The sequence below is a fragment of the Notolabrus celidotus genome, chromosome 14, assembly GCF_009762535.1.
Source record: "Notolabrus celidotus isolate fNotCel1 chromosome 14, fNotCel1.pri, whole genome shotgun sequence".
NCBI classification, from domain to species: domain Eukaryota; kingdom Metazoa; phylum Chordata; class Actinopteri; order Labriformes; family Labridae; genus Notolabrus; species Notolabrus celidotus.
The window spans coordinates 22798533-22815725 of NC_048285.1; the positions used below are offsets into that span (position 1 = coordinate 22798533).

Genomic DNA, 17193 nt, shown 5'->3' on the forward strand with positions numbered 1-17193 from the left:
AGCTTCTAAAAGGGTTGTGTGCTTATTTACTTCCACTAGTTGCTTCATGGCGCCATATCTTCAAGAGGGTCGTCACTGTAGGGTTACTAGGCAACCAACAGAGGCTTATTGCTGCTATTGTTATTTATGGTTTCCAAGTGGATGTGAAATTTTTGTCAGGTGAGCTTAAGAGATGATGGTGAGCACATATGATTAACCTGAGGACTTGCTTGTGTAGCCTAGCATATTCCTTATCTTGTCATGCTACATTATACAATTTTGTTTGGCTACAACAGATTCAAAAGAGCTAACCAAAACTCAATAGAGCATTGTTCAAACATGTTGAACTGTTTCTTTAACCCTCCTGTTATGTTCGTTTCTCTGGATCAGCAATAAGGTTCCTGGGTCAATTTGACACGGGGCATACTCAATTATCCAAGTGTGTCAGAACCCCAAAAAATCCCAAAACACATTTTTTTAAATCTAATTTTGAACTCCATTACTAACGGTTCAATGAGGATAACTCACTCGTTTTTCATTCAAATGAATGTTGAAACTTTTTTTTAATGTACATTGGAAATCCCTAAATGTAAATACAATAGTTTTAAATGACATATATTTTTGTTTATTTTATTTTACATTTAGATTTTTTTGTTTTTATGAAGGGATGTTGATAAATGAACACAACACCTCTTCTGTCACATGCTGCCCAGATTTTTATGCTGACTTTAGCTGGTTTGGAAGGCATATATAGCCTGAAATAGACTTTTAAAAGGGTCACTTTGACCCACAATATAACAGGAGGGTTAAGAAGAAACAACTGCTAATCAAGGTAGCCTGTTTTCTCGAAAGTGGACAGAAATTATAAATCAAACTTGTAAGAAAAAACAACCCCCCCTTTTTTTATTAGCAATAGGGGCTCTAAGTGACAGTTGCCTAATGCAACTGACACTTGCAGGGACCAAAGATGGGTGCCATAGGTTCTGACATCAAGAGCTGAATTCTAGTAGATCTCTTTCAGTGGACATTCAAAATAAGATGATATATGAGGATGAAATGATTTGCACACTGGATTTCACTCCTCTCAGTGTTACCACCCCACCTACACTACACAGTTATGTAATTCTGTACCAGGCATTACCTAACACCATACAATTTGCCAGATGGGGCTTCTTGGGTTGTGGAATATAATAAAACAGGGGCTCTACTATGCGTACTCTCACGCCTACTTCATACTCAGGTCCTTGACATTGAAAAGGTCTGGGAACCCCTGGGGTTAAATTATCCCAGGCGCGGGCACGAGAGCAGAGCAGTGGTGCGCGCTCCCGGCGGCGAGTGCAGATTCTCAGCAGTCAGTCAGACAGTCGCGGCACTCCGGGATGACTCCCACACTGCCTCGGCGATGTCGCACCCCAGCACAGTTTATACCCTAAAAAACATCTACCTCAGGTGATGTACTGGAGCCTGCGTTTGTGCGTGTGTGTGTCCGAGATGAGCGATTCTGCAGTGCGATGCTGACAGCATGTTTCCTCGTCGAGAAGCTCCGCGCTGTGCAGCATAGAGGAGGCAGCAGTGTGGAACAACGTGCAGTTACAGGTAAGCTGTTTGAACTGGGAGTGTGTCTATAACAAACACGTAGATATAACTAGACTGCAGTTTGAACTGCTGGCACTGCCCTGAAGGTGTCATCCTTATATCTGATCCAAGAGTTTATTATTTCAATTGATAAGCCAGTCGACTATGAAGCTGAAAAAAGACCGTGCATGGGTGTATGTGTATGTGGGTGTACGTGTGTGTCTGTGCGTGTGGGTGTGTGTTTATGCATGAAGCTGGCCAGGCCCAACAGGTCAGAGTACACTTGATGGTAAACTTTTTTTTCCTCCAATGGTTTCCAGCTCAGCTCAGAGTGTCTTTTACTGTACGATTGATTGCATCATAGATTATGAAAACAAATCTGAGTTTATCAGTCGAGAGGATTTGGGGGCTTCTTGTATTCTTGGAACCGTTGGAATAGAGTGGGTAGGCACACAGAATGAGGAAGATCTGTATTTTATTTTGCAATACAGTGCAACAACCCTGCAAAAAGGGCGTCTTTTGTGAAGCTATTTATAGCTGTTGATAAATCTTGGGTTTTTTAAGACTATGCTCTGATCAATTGCATCACTAACCCTTTTCTGTAAGGCCTCCATTCTTTTATTTACTTGCAAGAGGAGGCTGGGACAAAACATGAAAACATGTCAGCTGTTCTATAGAGACCTACAGTGTTTAGTTAATTAGACAGAAAATGAATGAGCAACTAGTGTGAGAATGAATTGAGCACTGAAGTGCTTCTTTAGAGGAAAGAATTCCAATCATCTTATGCCAGAAACAACAGAATAGTTAATATAAAAACAATGATGTGAAGCCAGGACAAACTAAAACATTTTTTGGTGATTTATTATTTTTTTTATTTTTTCAGACAAATAAATATTTTGGGCTTTAAGGAGTAATATTGAATTTTTTTTCCTCTTTATTTTTCTATTTCAATGCTAAAATCATTTGAAAAACTTCAACGAATTTAAAAAAATACAAGCAATTTCTGTATTGAGTTGAATAATCGGGGACTTGCTTAAAATCAAATCAAAGATTTTGACATTGAATAAATCAAAGTACATTTCTGTACTCTATTATATAAGTCAATCAGCTGAATACAGTGACGTTTGGATACTTCCTGCAACAAATTTGTTATTTGATGTCATTCTATTGTTTTTTTTTTAGAAAACTACTATTCCTATTATTTTTGCACCAAAACCAAATTTGTTTGAGTATACTGCCCTACAGTTTTCTGTAAAGACTGCAGGATGCAGCGTACAGTATTTGTGTGTGTGTGTGTGTGTGTGTGTGTGTGTGTGTAGGAGCTTTTGAGGACAAAATAAGGGTACATATTTGCTGTTAGATTATGTAATGCAGTCTAATAATACAGCACAGTCACAGCCTCAGAACATGAACACATGGTGGATTCAACATGTGTCATAAAGCCAGAAACCAGCTGTGCAAATGTAGAAGTGGATGCATGGATGCTGTTTTGGAGTGCTGAAGGGGGGACTCTGAAGCACCAAGGTTCTGTAGCACCTGCAGTATTTATCCAGTAGTAAAGTGACAGGGCTACACAATCCAGAATTACAGTGATTTGCCAGAGTTATTTGTCCCACTTGGTAAGATTTCCTCCTGTGTTTTTATTTTCACTACTTCATTTGTTCATCTTAGAGGAAGTAAGTCTGTGCTAAAAACAGAAAGGCCTGTAGTTAACAGTGAGGCTTAGGTGACAGATCGGCTTGTTGATTAAATATTTGGGTCTTTGTTGTGTACAACTTAATCGCCCTGCTGTTCATCCCGCTCTTGTGCCCTTCATCTGGGATCACTGTGAAACTGAAGGTTGCAGGACAAAGATTGAACTGTGAGGGCGACTCAATGTGAGATGAAATAAAGTTAATCTCACTCTGGTCGATTTCAAGAAGATTACGGGGTCAAATGACTCCACCTCCTCCCCTCCTCCACCCCTGAAAGAGTGAGATGAGTGATAAAGCTCCAGTATGGAGTAAAAAAAATGTTCTGCATTGTGGCTAACTGAGAAAGCAGCAGCTGCTGCAGATTTACAATCTGAATCCTGTAAGGTGGAGGAGCAATGATGTCATCGCTTCATGTGCCTGAGGCGATGATGATGATGATGAAGTTGAGGATGGTGGCGGTGGTGGTGTTGTGTCGAAGCTTGTTTTGGTCAGAGGTTTTATCTCAGGCCTCGTTTCCTTCCTCGTGCCACCTCATCCTCAGTCTGGAGGAGCATCAAGTCACGATGGACGGGAGAGAGATTACCATGGCAACCGTGGGCCCTTCTCCACTGCGTCTCTGGCTGGTGTTGACTGCATTCCAGGGCTCGGAGAGAGAGAAGAGCATGAGAGCAACTTTTCCCTTCAACACTGTCCTGTCGCATCATATGGGTGGAGGATTATTTCATCTGATTTGATAAAATTCAAACTTCACTTGTTTAAGATGCAATCAAAGCTGATATCTAAAACTGATAACTGATCACAAGGCTTAGTGTAATAGACAGGGATCCCCCATAGTTAGAATCATAATCTAAACCTTGTTGTCTACAGCTTCTTATAGCGAGTTGTTTTGGTTTCCTGTAAATAACTGACTGTTCCTTTAATCTCTCATCTGCAGAGTCTTCAGGCACAACAGGTAGGTGTTAGCTTAGCTCCAAATCAGGACGTATGCTACCATCTCAGCACCAAACATCAGAGTTGCTGATCAACATGGAGCATATAGTAGCGCAAAGAGCAGATATTTCTCTGTAGCTGAGCTAAGTGACTGTATGTAAAGATGGACTACGTGTCACCACCTCCTCCTGTTGTATGAAGGTGAAGCTAAAATCAACACTGGTGATGTTTTTGGAGCCAGAGTCTGTGCAGCAGAGATCGGCTCGTGGAGCTGCAGTATTGACACCACGCCCTTTTCACCATCAAAGATCACACATTTAACTTGCTAATAAAAAAAACAGAAATCCTTTAGCCGAAAGCAGAACAGCTTCTTGGGTTGGTTTGAGGCAGAAACTCAGACTCCTTCTTTACTTCTTTACAGGATGCTATATAGCAAAGTTTCAGAAGCAGGACCACAACTCAACCTTGCTTCTTCTTGCACTCTTATAAATTCAAACCCATCCCTCTCCTTTCCTTTCATTCTCAGATAAAGCATCCTGTCCTCCGACCCTCCCACCCCTTTTCCTTCTATATCTTTCTTTCCTTCTATACATATGGCTCTTAATGGGGGTTCGTCATGCTCAGGGGCTACGGCGGATCCCCTATAAGGTTCCCCAAACCAGCAACAGCGAGAAGTTCAACGTCAAATTCAGAAACACTATCATTGTCAAATGACATCCTGTTGACGGTGTGGTTAAAACACAGCTTAAAGGAAAGAGAACAATAAACTTTGATTCATCATTTAGCATCTATGTGCACAAAAAAACATTCACCTGAAATTATATAAATCAATCAATGAATGAACCTTTATTTATAGTGCCAAATCACAACAAACTGATCAGGTCTAGGTCAAACTCTGTGTGGTATTATTTACTAAGACCCAACATCAAGACAGGATAAGATCCAGTCCCATTTTACAAGTAAGACTCATTCTGATCTCATCATAATCCACCGTGAGGAGAGCACTTTGCAGCATTTAGCAAGTTACAGCGGCGAGGAAAAACTTCCTTTTAACAGGCAGAAACCTCAAGCAGAACCAGATTCATGTTAGACAGCCATCTGTCCGGACTGTGTTGGGGTTGGGAAGAGGGATAGGGGGAGATGCAGAAAGGCTGCAGTGAACCCACTCATTGCTTCGAAATGTAAGAAATTCTGTATCTCTCACTCCCCTTTCTAGTATTTGCGGCTTTTTCACAAAGCTTCCAACAGAGATTTTAAGAAAAACACAGAAATTTCAAACCATACTTCAACACTTGCTCTACTTTGTTTGCTCATGTTTCTTAAAGCAGAATATACGTTAATTAGAGCCAATCTGAAACAAAACGCATGACACCTTTTCATGTTGTTGCAATTTCTCACCACCTGTTCTCCATATATGAGCTATTTTCATCTCTGTGTGTGCATATTTAGTTGTATCCTCCCTGTTCCTTTCCTCAGCTTTCTTACCTCCTCTCACATGTGACGAAGAAGCTGTGACTCACTTCTACGCATCTGCTGTGTGTTCGTGTCTACAAATATGTAGGAAGCGGTTCTTCATGTCAACACACTAGCTAATACCAGTTTCATAAACAGCTTGCAAGATTGTGTAGGCTGCCCTATTTTTTTCATGAAAGCGCCATGTAGGCCATCTGATACCAGGGTGACATCCTCCTGTGCTGTTTCAGTCTCATGACATCAGAGAAATGTCTCTCTCTCTTTCTTTCTCTCTCTCTCTCTCTCCGCTTTGTGACAGGTAGAGGAGCGTCTTTATTGTTGCATCTGGAAGTCTTTTGTGAGGATGTGACTGACAGATAGGTAGAAAGATGTCTGCCTGAGTAACAGTAAATGTGGGCTAACATTAAAGGGATTCCAGACACCTCATTGACATTGTTCTATTTCTCACCTGTGATGCTGCACAGTGTCAGCATGTTCCGCCCATTTATCACTGCCATGGTCAATAACACATGCGGCACAAGATCACCTTCTAAAGTCTTGAGTTTTTTTCCACAGCTACGACAACCTGGTCCTTTTTATAGCTCAGACTATTTGGGGCATTTCCAAAATAGTCTACTTTTGATGTATTGTAGTACCACCTATAAGATGAGCAACGTGTTCATTTGTAGCTCTTTGTTGGTTGCGGCTCTTTTTCAGTAAAGTCTTTCAGATAAAAACAAAAATCTTTTTAGCAATCAAGCCATCTTCCTTTGCAATGTGAAGTACAGCGGGTTCTTACACTTGAAAAGACTGACTGTCTGTCTGATGTGGTACAATCAGCAAGGTCGGGCATTGTATTGTGTATCAAGGAACATTTATCACTGAATTCTTGCTGCAGCTAGGAATCTATGTCCTCCATTAGCTTCACATAACCAAAATATTGTGAATGAGGAAGAGATAATAACCATTTCTAGATGACTGCTGACTTATCCTGCATAGTTAAGCCCCACCAAAATGTGCTAATTATGTTCCAAGTACTCCTGTCATTCCAGTTCTGCATCATTTTGTGACACAGTGCTTATTCTTTCAGCTTTACCAATTCTGTTTCCACAAGTACCTCCTGTAGCACTACTCCACATTAAATTAATTTCCTGTCTGTGTGAGCTTTGGCTCTTCTCTAGCAAGGTGATAGTGTCTGTTAGAGAGGAGATCCAGTAAGAGATGAGGATAGAGTGGAGCCCGACGTGGCCTGTATTCATGTCTGCCTGCTCACATTCTGCTGAGTCAGGAGGTTTTGTGGAAGTCTGTCAACAGCAACTCAATGAGGCTACGGGCCAGAGGGGCTGGTGGGAAACTGCTACTCCAGTAGTTGCTGATGCGTCTACTTGTTACCCTGTTTTGTGCCCTGTCATTGTTTAACACTAATCAGCCTCAAACATTTTGGAAAGGAGTTATGGGAAGCTTGTGGAGGAGCACTGAGGAGAGTCTTTTTTTCGCCTCATCAGGACATTTGTATGTGCCCTGTGTTTACAGTACATAAAGAGAGGAGAAGTAAACAAGGTGGGTGTGTAAGAGTGAGGGGGATGACAGTTTTCAAGAATCAGTCTCCTCATGGCTTGAATGTGATCAAGACGTGTAGAAATCTATCCATGAAGAAAAAAGGGGCAAATATCAGACTTCTTTGTAAAAGTTTGGACTAGTTAACGGTATTTCAAGGGGAAATGTGATTTTATCTGGAAAATCAAATCTGGAAACTATAAGTCAATTTCACATTTCCAAGGGGCATTATCAATGAGCGCCAGGCAAGGGCGTAGGTTTGATTTTGACATTTGTGGGGACATAGGCCATACAATGTTTTGCATTCATTAGCGGTTGCCTATAACGGGGGACTATTTTCCTCTGGTGACTTACACTTTGTTGAAATAGCTTCTAATGTCCATCTTTCTTTTCTTGCCTGCCGACATCCTCAGACATGAGTGCGCCATCAACACTGGCGAAACCTGCAAGCGAAACAGCCTGCAGGGAGCTAAGCCAATCAAAAAACAGACCGGTCTCAAAGACGCATTTGGGAGGCAAGGATTTAACCCTTTGCATGCCGCATGTAGCGCATTTTTCCACCTTCAACCTTAATATTGGTGGGGACATTTCAGCCATCGTTTGAGATTGGTAGGGACACGTCCATATAGTCCATACACAATTCTACGCCACCGGCGCCAGGTGAAACGTGTCCGGATCAAGTGGCAACCTCTGGTGTTAAAACTGAGCGGGCAAAGAAACTGCAGTTCCTCAAGTGTCCACTTGAGGCTGGCTTCAAATGCCAAGAACACCCCACGAGAGCCCAGATCTAAAAGCTAATTTTTACAGTAGATTAAACATGTTTAAAGCCTGGTACAAAAAAACAAGTTTTGCTCTCAATACCTCATTTTTCCTTTCTTCATAACAGCTGTACAGTGTTTGAATTTTTTATAAGCCATCTGTTTTGATCATATCGAGCCTAAGAGTTATGTATAATTATATATATAATTAAGGATGTGGCTGATTTGACCGACGGGTGTATATGTTGTAGCTGTTTGCCAGGCAGTGAGGCTATAGCTTCAACACCACCTCCTTGTCGACTTCTATGCTGGCCTAATTTTAGCATGACTCAGCACTTCCAATATGGCTACCATCATCTTTGAGCTTTATAACTTATCTTCAGCAACCAGTGGGTGATGTCACTTAGACAACCTTTTTTAATGCAGTCTAAGGTCTGAATGCTCAAACTAATAAAATCTCCTAACTCAGACTAATAGTCTAGCACAAACCACAGAAACAACCCTGGTTAAGAACAAACAAAAGCAAGTCTACATAGCAAGTACTTCCTGATATGGATGTGGCCTTGGGTTTTCTGCATGTCTGTTAGTTGGCAGTAATCTGATTTAACACAGGGTTATACACCATCCAAGGCACAGCAGTGATGTGTCATTGTTGTCTCTCAGCAAGACAGATGACAGCTGTGGTTAGCATGTACTCCCTGTGCCTGAATGAGCTCCCTCCAATAGTGCAGGTTGGGAAGACAATGTGACTCCAAATAGCACGTGGATGTCTAAATGATCTCAATTACCCGCAGGGTGAATGTGAATAGTTGTCTGTCTATTTGTGTTAGCCCTCCAGGGTACACTGCACCTCTCCCCTAATGTGAGCCGGGGTTAGCTCCAGACTCCAGGATGAGGATGGATGAGCACCATGTGAGCACAACATAAAATCAGAGTCTTAAGACTTCATTTTGGCAAAATGCCCCTTTAAAAGAGAGGGCCAACAGATTAGGTAATAGTGTCTGACCAAACTTAAAGTATGTCATATTTAAAACATGCAGGTTTGCAGTTAATGCAAAGTGAGCCTGGGTTTTCATGTGGGTCTTGTTTATCATGTTTTAAGAATCAACAGATCATCAATTATCTGACCTGTTTCAAGTTGACCCAGTTTTTTTAGAGGGACACCACCATAAAATATTCAAAAAATATTCAAAAGATAATTATAATCATAGGTGTTAAATCAACTCTAATCCTGCATCATGTTCATCAGGAACATGTTCTGAAGCAGCTATGACAATCCTGACACTTCCTTCAGGAAGAGATGAGTATTTCTCTTGTTTCCAGCTAAAACCTGTCAGTGCTCTCCTCAAGACGAGCTAATATTCTCATGAAACCATCCCATGAATTTGCAGCCTGACATGCATTATCACTGAAGCAGCTTGCGGCGCTGTAGCATGATGTCATCATAGATTACAGTCTGGGCTCGGTGGATTGTAGCCTTGAGAGTCGCGAGGCGCTGCAGCCTCAAGTAGGTTTGACGTCTGGCGGCATCATTGCATCGGACTCTTCCTCCCTGTCCCCTCCTTTTCTGAAGCACCCACCAATCCTGGCTCTCTTTCTTTCCCTCCCTGTCACATTTCTCTACAGCGGGCTGTTGCAGTCAGGCAGCATCATGGAGGCTGGATGTGTGGTTGCCGCGGTGATTGAGAATGCTGCCTCAGGACCCCAGGGTGAACCAGGAAGTGGTGACGTCCTTGAAGGGTAAGTTGCTCTCGTTTTCGGAGCTCCATGTTAGCTGATCATAATCGGGTAAAGCAGTAATGATGTGCAGGGAGAAAAGTATGTGTGCATGTGGCTGCGTGTATATTTTACACATGATTAAATGCAGGAGCAGGGTGATGTAAGGACGGATAAATGACTGTTCTCAGAGAGAAGAAATGTTCCTGTTTCAGCCTCATCAGCTCCTTAGCTTAGTGCATTTCCTTTGCATTTATATCATCCCTTTGTAATTATTTCTGTCACTGTGGATTACATAAATTAAACTGCGTGTCAGTGTTCCTGGCCCCATATACTGATCTCATAACGGTGAATCTCTGTGACAAATCCAAGGTCTCTCTTCCCTCTCTCTTTGTTGCACATAAAAGTTGAACTGAATGTACCTCACCCTCCACTCCCGAGTACATTGAGTCACATTTCAAGTGACGGTTTTGTGAAGCACTCCCTTGTGGGTGGATTGCCTTTATGACTCTCTGAATAGAGAAGCATTGCCTCCCTGAGCGCATACAAAAGACACCATGGCTTTTTGTTGACCCTAGCCTAAAGAGTCTACCATTTAGCTAAGATTAGTTCCCATCTATGTCTTCATGTATAATGTGCTTATGTCTTGGTGTTTTACTGGCACATTTGCCCCAAATAGAAGAGATTCACACACCTCAAATAAAAGTACATGATGTTTTTTAGGCCATACCAATGCAGTGTCATGATTTAAGCCCAGCACACATATTGTGGATTCATCCCCCTCAATTGCTCCCTCTGGTGTATTTAGAAAAAACTACAAATGTGATTTTTAAACATCACACTACATGGATGACATGCCACCTTTCTTGTGTTTTTAATTCTTGTTTGCGCCGGTATGTGTGTGTCTTCAGAGAGTTGCTACAGACTTCTGACCTGGACAAAGACGATGCCTTACCTCATGCCACCAACAACAATCCTCCAGAAGAGATACAGCCACAGGAGACATCCACTGCCATGGTACACACCCACACACATCACACACATACGTCATCCCTTACAAGAAAAAAAACAAAACATAAACACACACCAACTGACATGTCATCCTACTTCAATGAGGCTGTGTTGGTTTTGCAAAAGTTTGAAACTATGATGTAACCACCGCTAAGGTCAGGCTCAGTCGTGTGAGAGTCATTGACTGCAATGACAGCGGTGTGAGCAGGTGTTCAGCTGCATTTGAGGATATCTCACCTTCAGGTTTGGATAAAAGTAAGTGCAGAGATCTTGTTAAAAAAATACTGTGGCAGACAAGTGATGTCATCACCCTTCCCCCTCATTTTACATCTGGATACTCTGGTTTTATGTACTAATCCTCCTCAGGGGCTCTATCTTAACATCATTACCCTCCTGTTAGAATGAATGTCTCTTGGATGAGGGACAAAAGATCTGGGCAGTGGACTCTTTTCTGATGCAGCACACACAAAGATTTTTATGAACCAGCAAATGTGTTGTAATATATAATATTTAGAAAAAGATATTACAGTAATATGGTAATCATTGTATCATGTCAAAGAATAATATTTCTAATGATATTGTCTTAAAATTAAGTTCTGTATCATGGCTGTAATGGCAACTTTTAGGAAAAAAAACTTTTTTGCACTTCTGCAGGACGTGATCTTTCTGACTCGTGCGTTGTAAAATAGGATTCCTAAAAATGAAATGAATGTTGTATAAAATTAAACAAACCGAGAATTTATAAAAAATATTGACAAACAAAATCACTTCTCTCGTGGCTATTAACTTAAAAAACTGTGAAAACTACAAAAAATAAAAAACGAGCTACGGTTAGAAAATATGTGGCTCCTTGTCCTGCTCAGATGAAAGCACACATTGCATCGCACATGCTCAGTAGCTCCCATTTAGCAGCACCAATTACCTGCAGCATGACAATTAAAGGCACATACACTCAAATAACTCAATTGCTCTAACAATGGCATTACATTACACAAGAATACATTATTTAGCATTTGATAGCATAAAAGCATGAGCATCAAATAAAAAACAACATGGCTTCAGCATTGAAAAATGTTACATAGCTTAACAAAGCAAAATATTACATGATCTTATAATAGTAGAAATGGCACTTATACCATAAGCAACATATAAAACAACTTAAAACACAAGCGCAATACATAAACAAAGAAAATAGTGGCATTAAATATAGTAATATAGGGTAAACAATGTTACTATATTTAATGCCACTATTTTCTTTGGTTATATACATTATTAGCAAAAATGAAATATGACTTAGTGAATCATGATGTATGGTGTATGGTGTATACACCATCAGCATACATAAACAGCTCAGTACATTAAAGAGTAGCATTCAATTACAAAAGCAGTATCATAGTATTAGCACACATATCTGAAACACTACATTTCTTCCTGACAGTAATCTTTTCCTCCATCAGCTGTCGAGTGAATAACTGACAGTTATTGATGTCTGCTTTCCCCGTTTGGCAGGTGAGGAGCGATGATATCACAGAGCTGCCAGCTGAGCCCCTCCTGCGCTCCTGCGTCAGCACGGCTAGCATGAAGGTCAAGAACGTGAAGAAGTAGGTGCTCAGTGTGACAGTGTTGCTGCTATTATGGGCTGTAAAGCAGGCCTCTTATCCAGGCCAGGGAAATGAGGACCTATAAACCAATGGGCGTGGCACAGACAGACAATTCAGTCTGCTGCATTTCTAACCCCGTTCCCTCACACACACTGGCCTGATCTCTTTCTCTCTTCCCTCTTCTGCTTTGCTTTTCTCTCCATCATAGTGTCAGTGTGGTGAATACTGATGAGCTGCTGTTGTGCTATGTTTCTCTGTCTTTTTTAAAGGCTAACGTTCCCCAAGGGTCACTTCCCCAGGTTGGCAGAGTGTGCCCATTTCCACTATGAGACTGTTGACTTTGGCAACGTTCAGGTAAGCCCTGAAAATACTTACACTGTGACTTCAGCAGCAGGGAGTCACTATGTTTAGTGATTGTGTATTTGGCTCGAGTTCAGTGGACATTTAAGTGAATTGCTCTGGAAATGCATCAGTCTTGAAATGCGACGTGGCAGTTTAATCAATACATTTGTTTGTCTTTTCTTGCCGGCCCCTCCCTCGTTACTTGCAGCGCCCTTCTTTTTTTCTCCTGCAGTACCACAGGCTTTCACTTTCATTATAGTGCCATAAAACATTCATGTTCCAATTATTATTACTTTCTGTTTTGCATAAATCATTATGTTTTTTCTATAACAGGTTTATTGGTTTCATTCCTATTAAAGCCATGATCTGACTGCAGCGGCATGTTAATCCTCGGTATTACAGTTTATTAATGTCAGACTCATCTGGCCTCTTTACACCTGTAAAACCACTTTATTAATTTCACTGAGGGGGCACGGTGAGTCAGGCAGTGAGTAAATGAGATACAGTGGTTTCCTGGATAGATTGCTGAGTCTATCCAGGAATACTTTTAGATGACTCACTTTGAAAGTGAAAACCTGTTCTAACAAAACAACAGGAGGTGTGAGAAAATATGATGACAGTTAAAGGCAGTTTGAGGTCATTGTTGTATCGTATTCTTTTAAACAATAAGACGCTTTTTATTTGGCTTGACTGTTTTTATTTGAAGTGACATTTTTCTAATGATTTTATGATAAATGGCCATGGTAAAGGTAGCTTATGCATGCTCCTCTTAGGGATGAATTGCAGTACTTAATTTTTTTCCCACAAAGTTATTGGAAATGAAAGCCATAGAAAGACAGGAAAAGTAGGGAGAGGAGAATGGAGGATGACATGTAGCAAAGGGCCATGGTCTGGAATTGAACCAGCAACCCCTGCATTGAGGATTATCACCCCTGTATAAAGGGAACAATCTCCAGCCACTGACTTAAACCTGCACCCCGACACTTCCAGATACCTGCAAAACCCATGATATTCTCAAAGTGTAAACTCTTTCTGGCTCATTTTCATAAACTTTAGTAAACTTTAGAGAATGTCTGCAACTTGTAAGCAGCAGCTGCAGATATAAATATCTCCTTACCATATCAACCAAAAAGAAAGTATGGACGGGTTGACTTTTTAATGCTGAACAAACTGCACATTGCAGCAGTGATAATGACAAGCAGTGAAGCACTAGCATTCACTCAGCCATGTCTGGAAGCGACTGTTATCTGCTAGTTTAACCTCCGTGCAGTTAAGTCTTCTTGCCAGCAGAGTGCAGCAGCTGTCTCTCTCCGACCAAGAAGCTGCTGATGGAGCTCAGCACAAAGGAGAGCAGGAGCAGTGTGTTGCATGCTGTAGGGCTGATTCCCTACATGCAGCATTAATGGACTAGAGTGAGGCAGACTGGACGGGACTTAAATCCCACGATGCCCTCAGTCGGATGGGTTGACGTCCTGCTGTGGTTGCCGTGACTGTGATGGCTCCATCAGTTAAGTGGGGGCACGTGAAGCAGCGTAACAGTCCTGGTGACCTTGAAAAGCTCCACTGGGAGAATAAAAGCCGAGCTGAGCTGAAAGAGAATTATGAGTCTGGGGAGACGGTGTCACTGAGAGCTGCATGCACTGTCTGCACTAATACAAACATGTAGTGGGCATGTGCCACTGCGCAGTGTGATGCTGTTTCTTCTATTTACTATAGTTTATTGACTTAATCAGATTTGAATCTTGTTGCATCTTCCACGATGTATTTGTGGCAGCAGAGAGGGAGTGTGCTCAGCGAGTCTCGTGTATCCTAATCGCAGAATAGCACAAGGATGGCAGACCGCCTCTGTCTGCAGCCTCCCAGACTGATCCCTCTCCAGATTAGCTCCAGTCTCGCCTTGAGCATGGAATGAATGAGAATAGTTTTGAAATGAAGCAGCCTCGTCTATCTCGCTCGTGCAGCCTTGCCTCTGTGTGATGGATGAGCTTGAGCATCTGTGTGTGCCCGGTTGAGCCCATTTACTGCCAAACCCCCCTCTTTGTCACTGGAGAAAGCAGAGTGGTTAAGAGAGAGAGAGAGAGAGAGAGGGAGAGAAAGAGAGGGGGAGGGGGGGAAAGTGCAGAAGAGGGGTGGGAAAGGAGGGGGTAGAGATGGAAAAGAGGCATGCAGGAAGGGGGGTAAGACACACAGCGGGAAGCATCCTCTACATATTTGTGCTTTTAGAAGAGCAAAGAGCGCGTGCTGATCGTAAGCTGTGTGAATGAGGGTATGTACGTAAGGCGGCAGGGGGAGTGAGGTGCAGCATTGAAAGTCTGCTGCCCTCTGCAAAGACTTGGATCATTGGAGGAGCTCGCTGAGGTTTTCCTCACACAAAGGGAGAGCCACATCCTCCAGCTGCGGATGGATATCTGAGATGCCTTAGTGGCAGGTAACCTGCATGTGTGGATGATTTATGGGAGTTTTTAGCTTCTGTTGCCGGATGTTTGTGAATATATGACATGATGCTAGTATATTTCTGCACAGGGGGTCAGAATTAGAGCTGTTAGCTTTTTTTATTTTGAAAGGAGTAGCCACTGAGGTGTGAGCATCATATAGGAAGTGATGCTCTTGCATGCCTGTAATAAAAGCTGTCACTTTGTTTCAGAATAATTAGGTATTGTCAACCATTTTTTTTTTGTTTGATCACAAAAGATCCCCGCTTCCCATCATGCATTTGGCCTCATGGTACAGCATCAGTACCTCACTCAGGATCCTATTGCAGGCAAACAAATCCTTACATTAAGTTAATGCTCTTCCACCATGACTTATTAAAGAAAAGTTTTCTACGTGTGCGTTCCTTGTCAGCCTGGTTAGCTGTACTGCTGTCGAGCAGTAACTGGGTCGATGTGTGTTGTGTAACAGTGTATCTGGATGAGTTGCTAACAGTTATAAATATCCAGAGGTTCCCTTGGCTTTCAGGCCTTTGAAGTCTCCTCTACAGTAATGTCTATCAATGTATTCCCAAACTCCTTCAGGGCTTTGATCATCTCAGTTTTTGGGGCATATGGAATATTGTTGAGATGGGGGGAAGAAGAAAAAGTAAGCTAAAACTACCACGCCCCCCAGCACTGCATCCTTAGCAGCTTATCTATTATACATTTCATACTGCAGGATTTATGGTGGAGTGAGAATATGAATCACTTCTCTGCTGTTGGCAGAGTAAATTTACCGTTTGTCCCACCCCCCAAAAACAAAACTCAAAGGCGTTTCTCACTACCCACAATTCTTTGTTGTGAGTCTTTACTGTATCTCCACTCAAACCTTTCTGCTCAGTGTAAGAGAGCTTTTACTTTTTAATGGATAAAAAAGAGGTCGGACATGATGTTCATGTTGTACACCAGGTCACACACATAGAGGTAGTTGTATTACACACATCCATTATTCAGAATGTGGGCCCTCTCCGTATTAACCTTTTTCATCTCTCTCTCTTTTTTTGGGTCTTTTCTCTTGTAGTTGGCATTCGCAGAGGGGCAGAGTGAAGGACCAAAGGCTGGTCTGGACTCCAAAGAGCTGGTCTTTCTGGTCCAGATCACGTGCCAGGTAAAATCACAACACACCGTTTTACATCCCAATTTATTTGGGGGGATTTTTTTGCTCAGTCTTTTCTTTATTTCAGCTTTTAAGTGTAAAACAAAAATATCGTGTACAAGATTTAAGAGTGTACATTTTCTTTTAAATATATATCAATAATAGTAAGGAAAATAAGTAAGAAAAGTATAAACAGAAATTCAAATGACACATCCACCTACCTATACAGTGGGTCGTAATGGTCGACTAAGGAAACAACCTGCCGTCCTTGATGGAGCCAGCTTGGGAAAGACATTGGGGCTGCCCTGCTTTCACACTTCAACATTCTCACAATCACCAGACAAATGTGTCCTCCTAGTTTGGTGGTCCTATTCAAGCTTCAAGATTTCCATTCTCTCCCTTGCTGAGCTCAAACTTACAGTCACACCACCTCCACAGTATTCACCTACAGACTCTGGCTAGAGGCTTTACGATACTATCTCATAACTCCTTACATTTCTGTATGTAAGGTAAATCTGTGAGGAGTGTTGAGGTCAGAGATGCCAAACACAAAGCAATGCTTGGCTGCAGCAATACAAATTTCAAACCATTAAAACAAGAGTTGTCTGGCTAAATTATAACACCTCTTATGGTATTTTTTAGACAGACAAGCTATAGATCATCATATAAATTATTGAATAAATGTAACCAAACAGGAAAGTTGATTTTCAAAGGACAACACTGACTGGTTTTAAATTACTAAATGAAATGTTCCTTTCCTCAGTTCTTCAAAAGTTCTGTTTGTTCTCTTTGTTAGGGCAAGAACTGGCTAGTGAAGAGATCCTACGAAGACTTCCGTGTGCTGGACAAACACCTGCACTTGTGTATCTATGACCGACGGTACTCTCAGCTCACTGAGCTGCCACGAAACGACACGTTAAAGGACCCTGTTGAGGTACGACAGAACTACACTTTTATAATCTCTAATTAGTGATATAAATGACTCATGCATTAAAAACAGAGCCTCATTCA

The 17193-nt window shown here is 41.7% G+C and overlaps 1 protein-coding gene across 1 annotated transcript in view; it reads left to right on the plus strand.

Annotated features, from left to right (window-relative positions):
* Nucleotides 1-1108: 1108 nt before the first annotated feature.
* The window catches only part of arhgap32a (Rho GTPase activating protein 32a), a 30819-nt gene continuing 14734 nt past the window's right edge, over nt 1109-17193 (plus strand). The window contains exons 1-7 of the mRNA XM_034701326.1: nt 1109-1575; nt 9572-9685; nt 10573-10678; nt 12182-12273; nt 12543-12627; nt 16108-16194; nt 16979-17116. Of these exons, the coding sequence (XP_034557217.1) occupies nt 9597-9685; nt 10573-10678; nt 12182-12273; nt 12543-12627; nt 16108-16194; nt 16979-17116 (597 nt within the window). The 5' untranslated portion in view covers nt 1109-1575; nt 9572-9596. The remainder of the gene's footprint in view (nt 1576-9571; nt 9686-10572; nt 10679-12181; nt 12274-12542; nt 12628-16107; nt 16195-16978; nt 17117-17193) is intronic.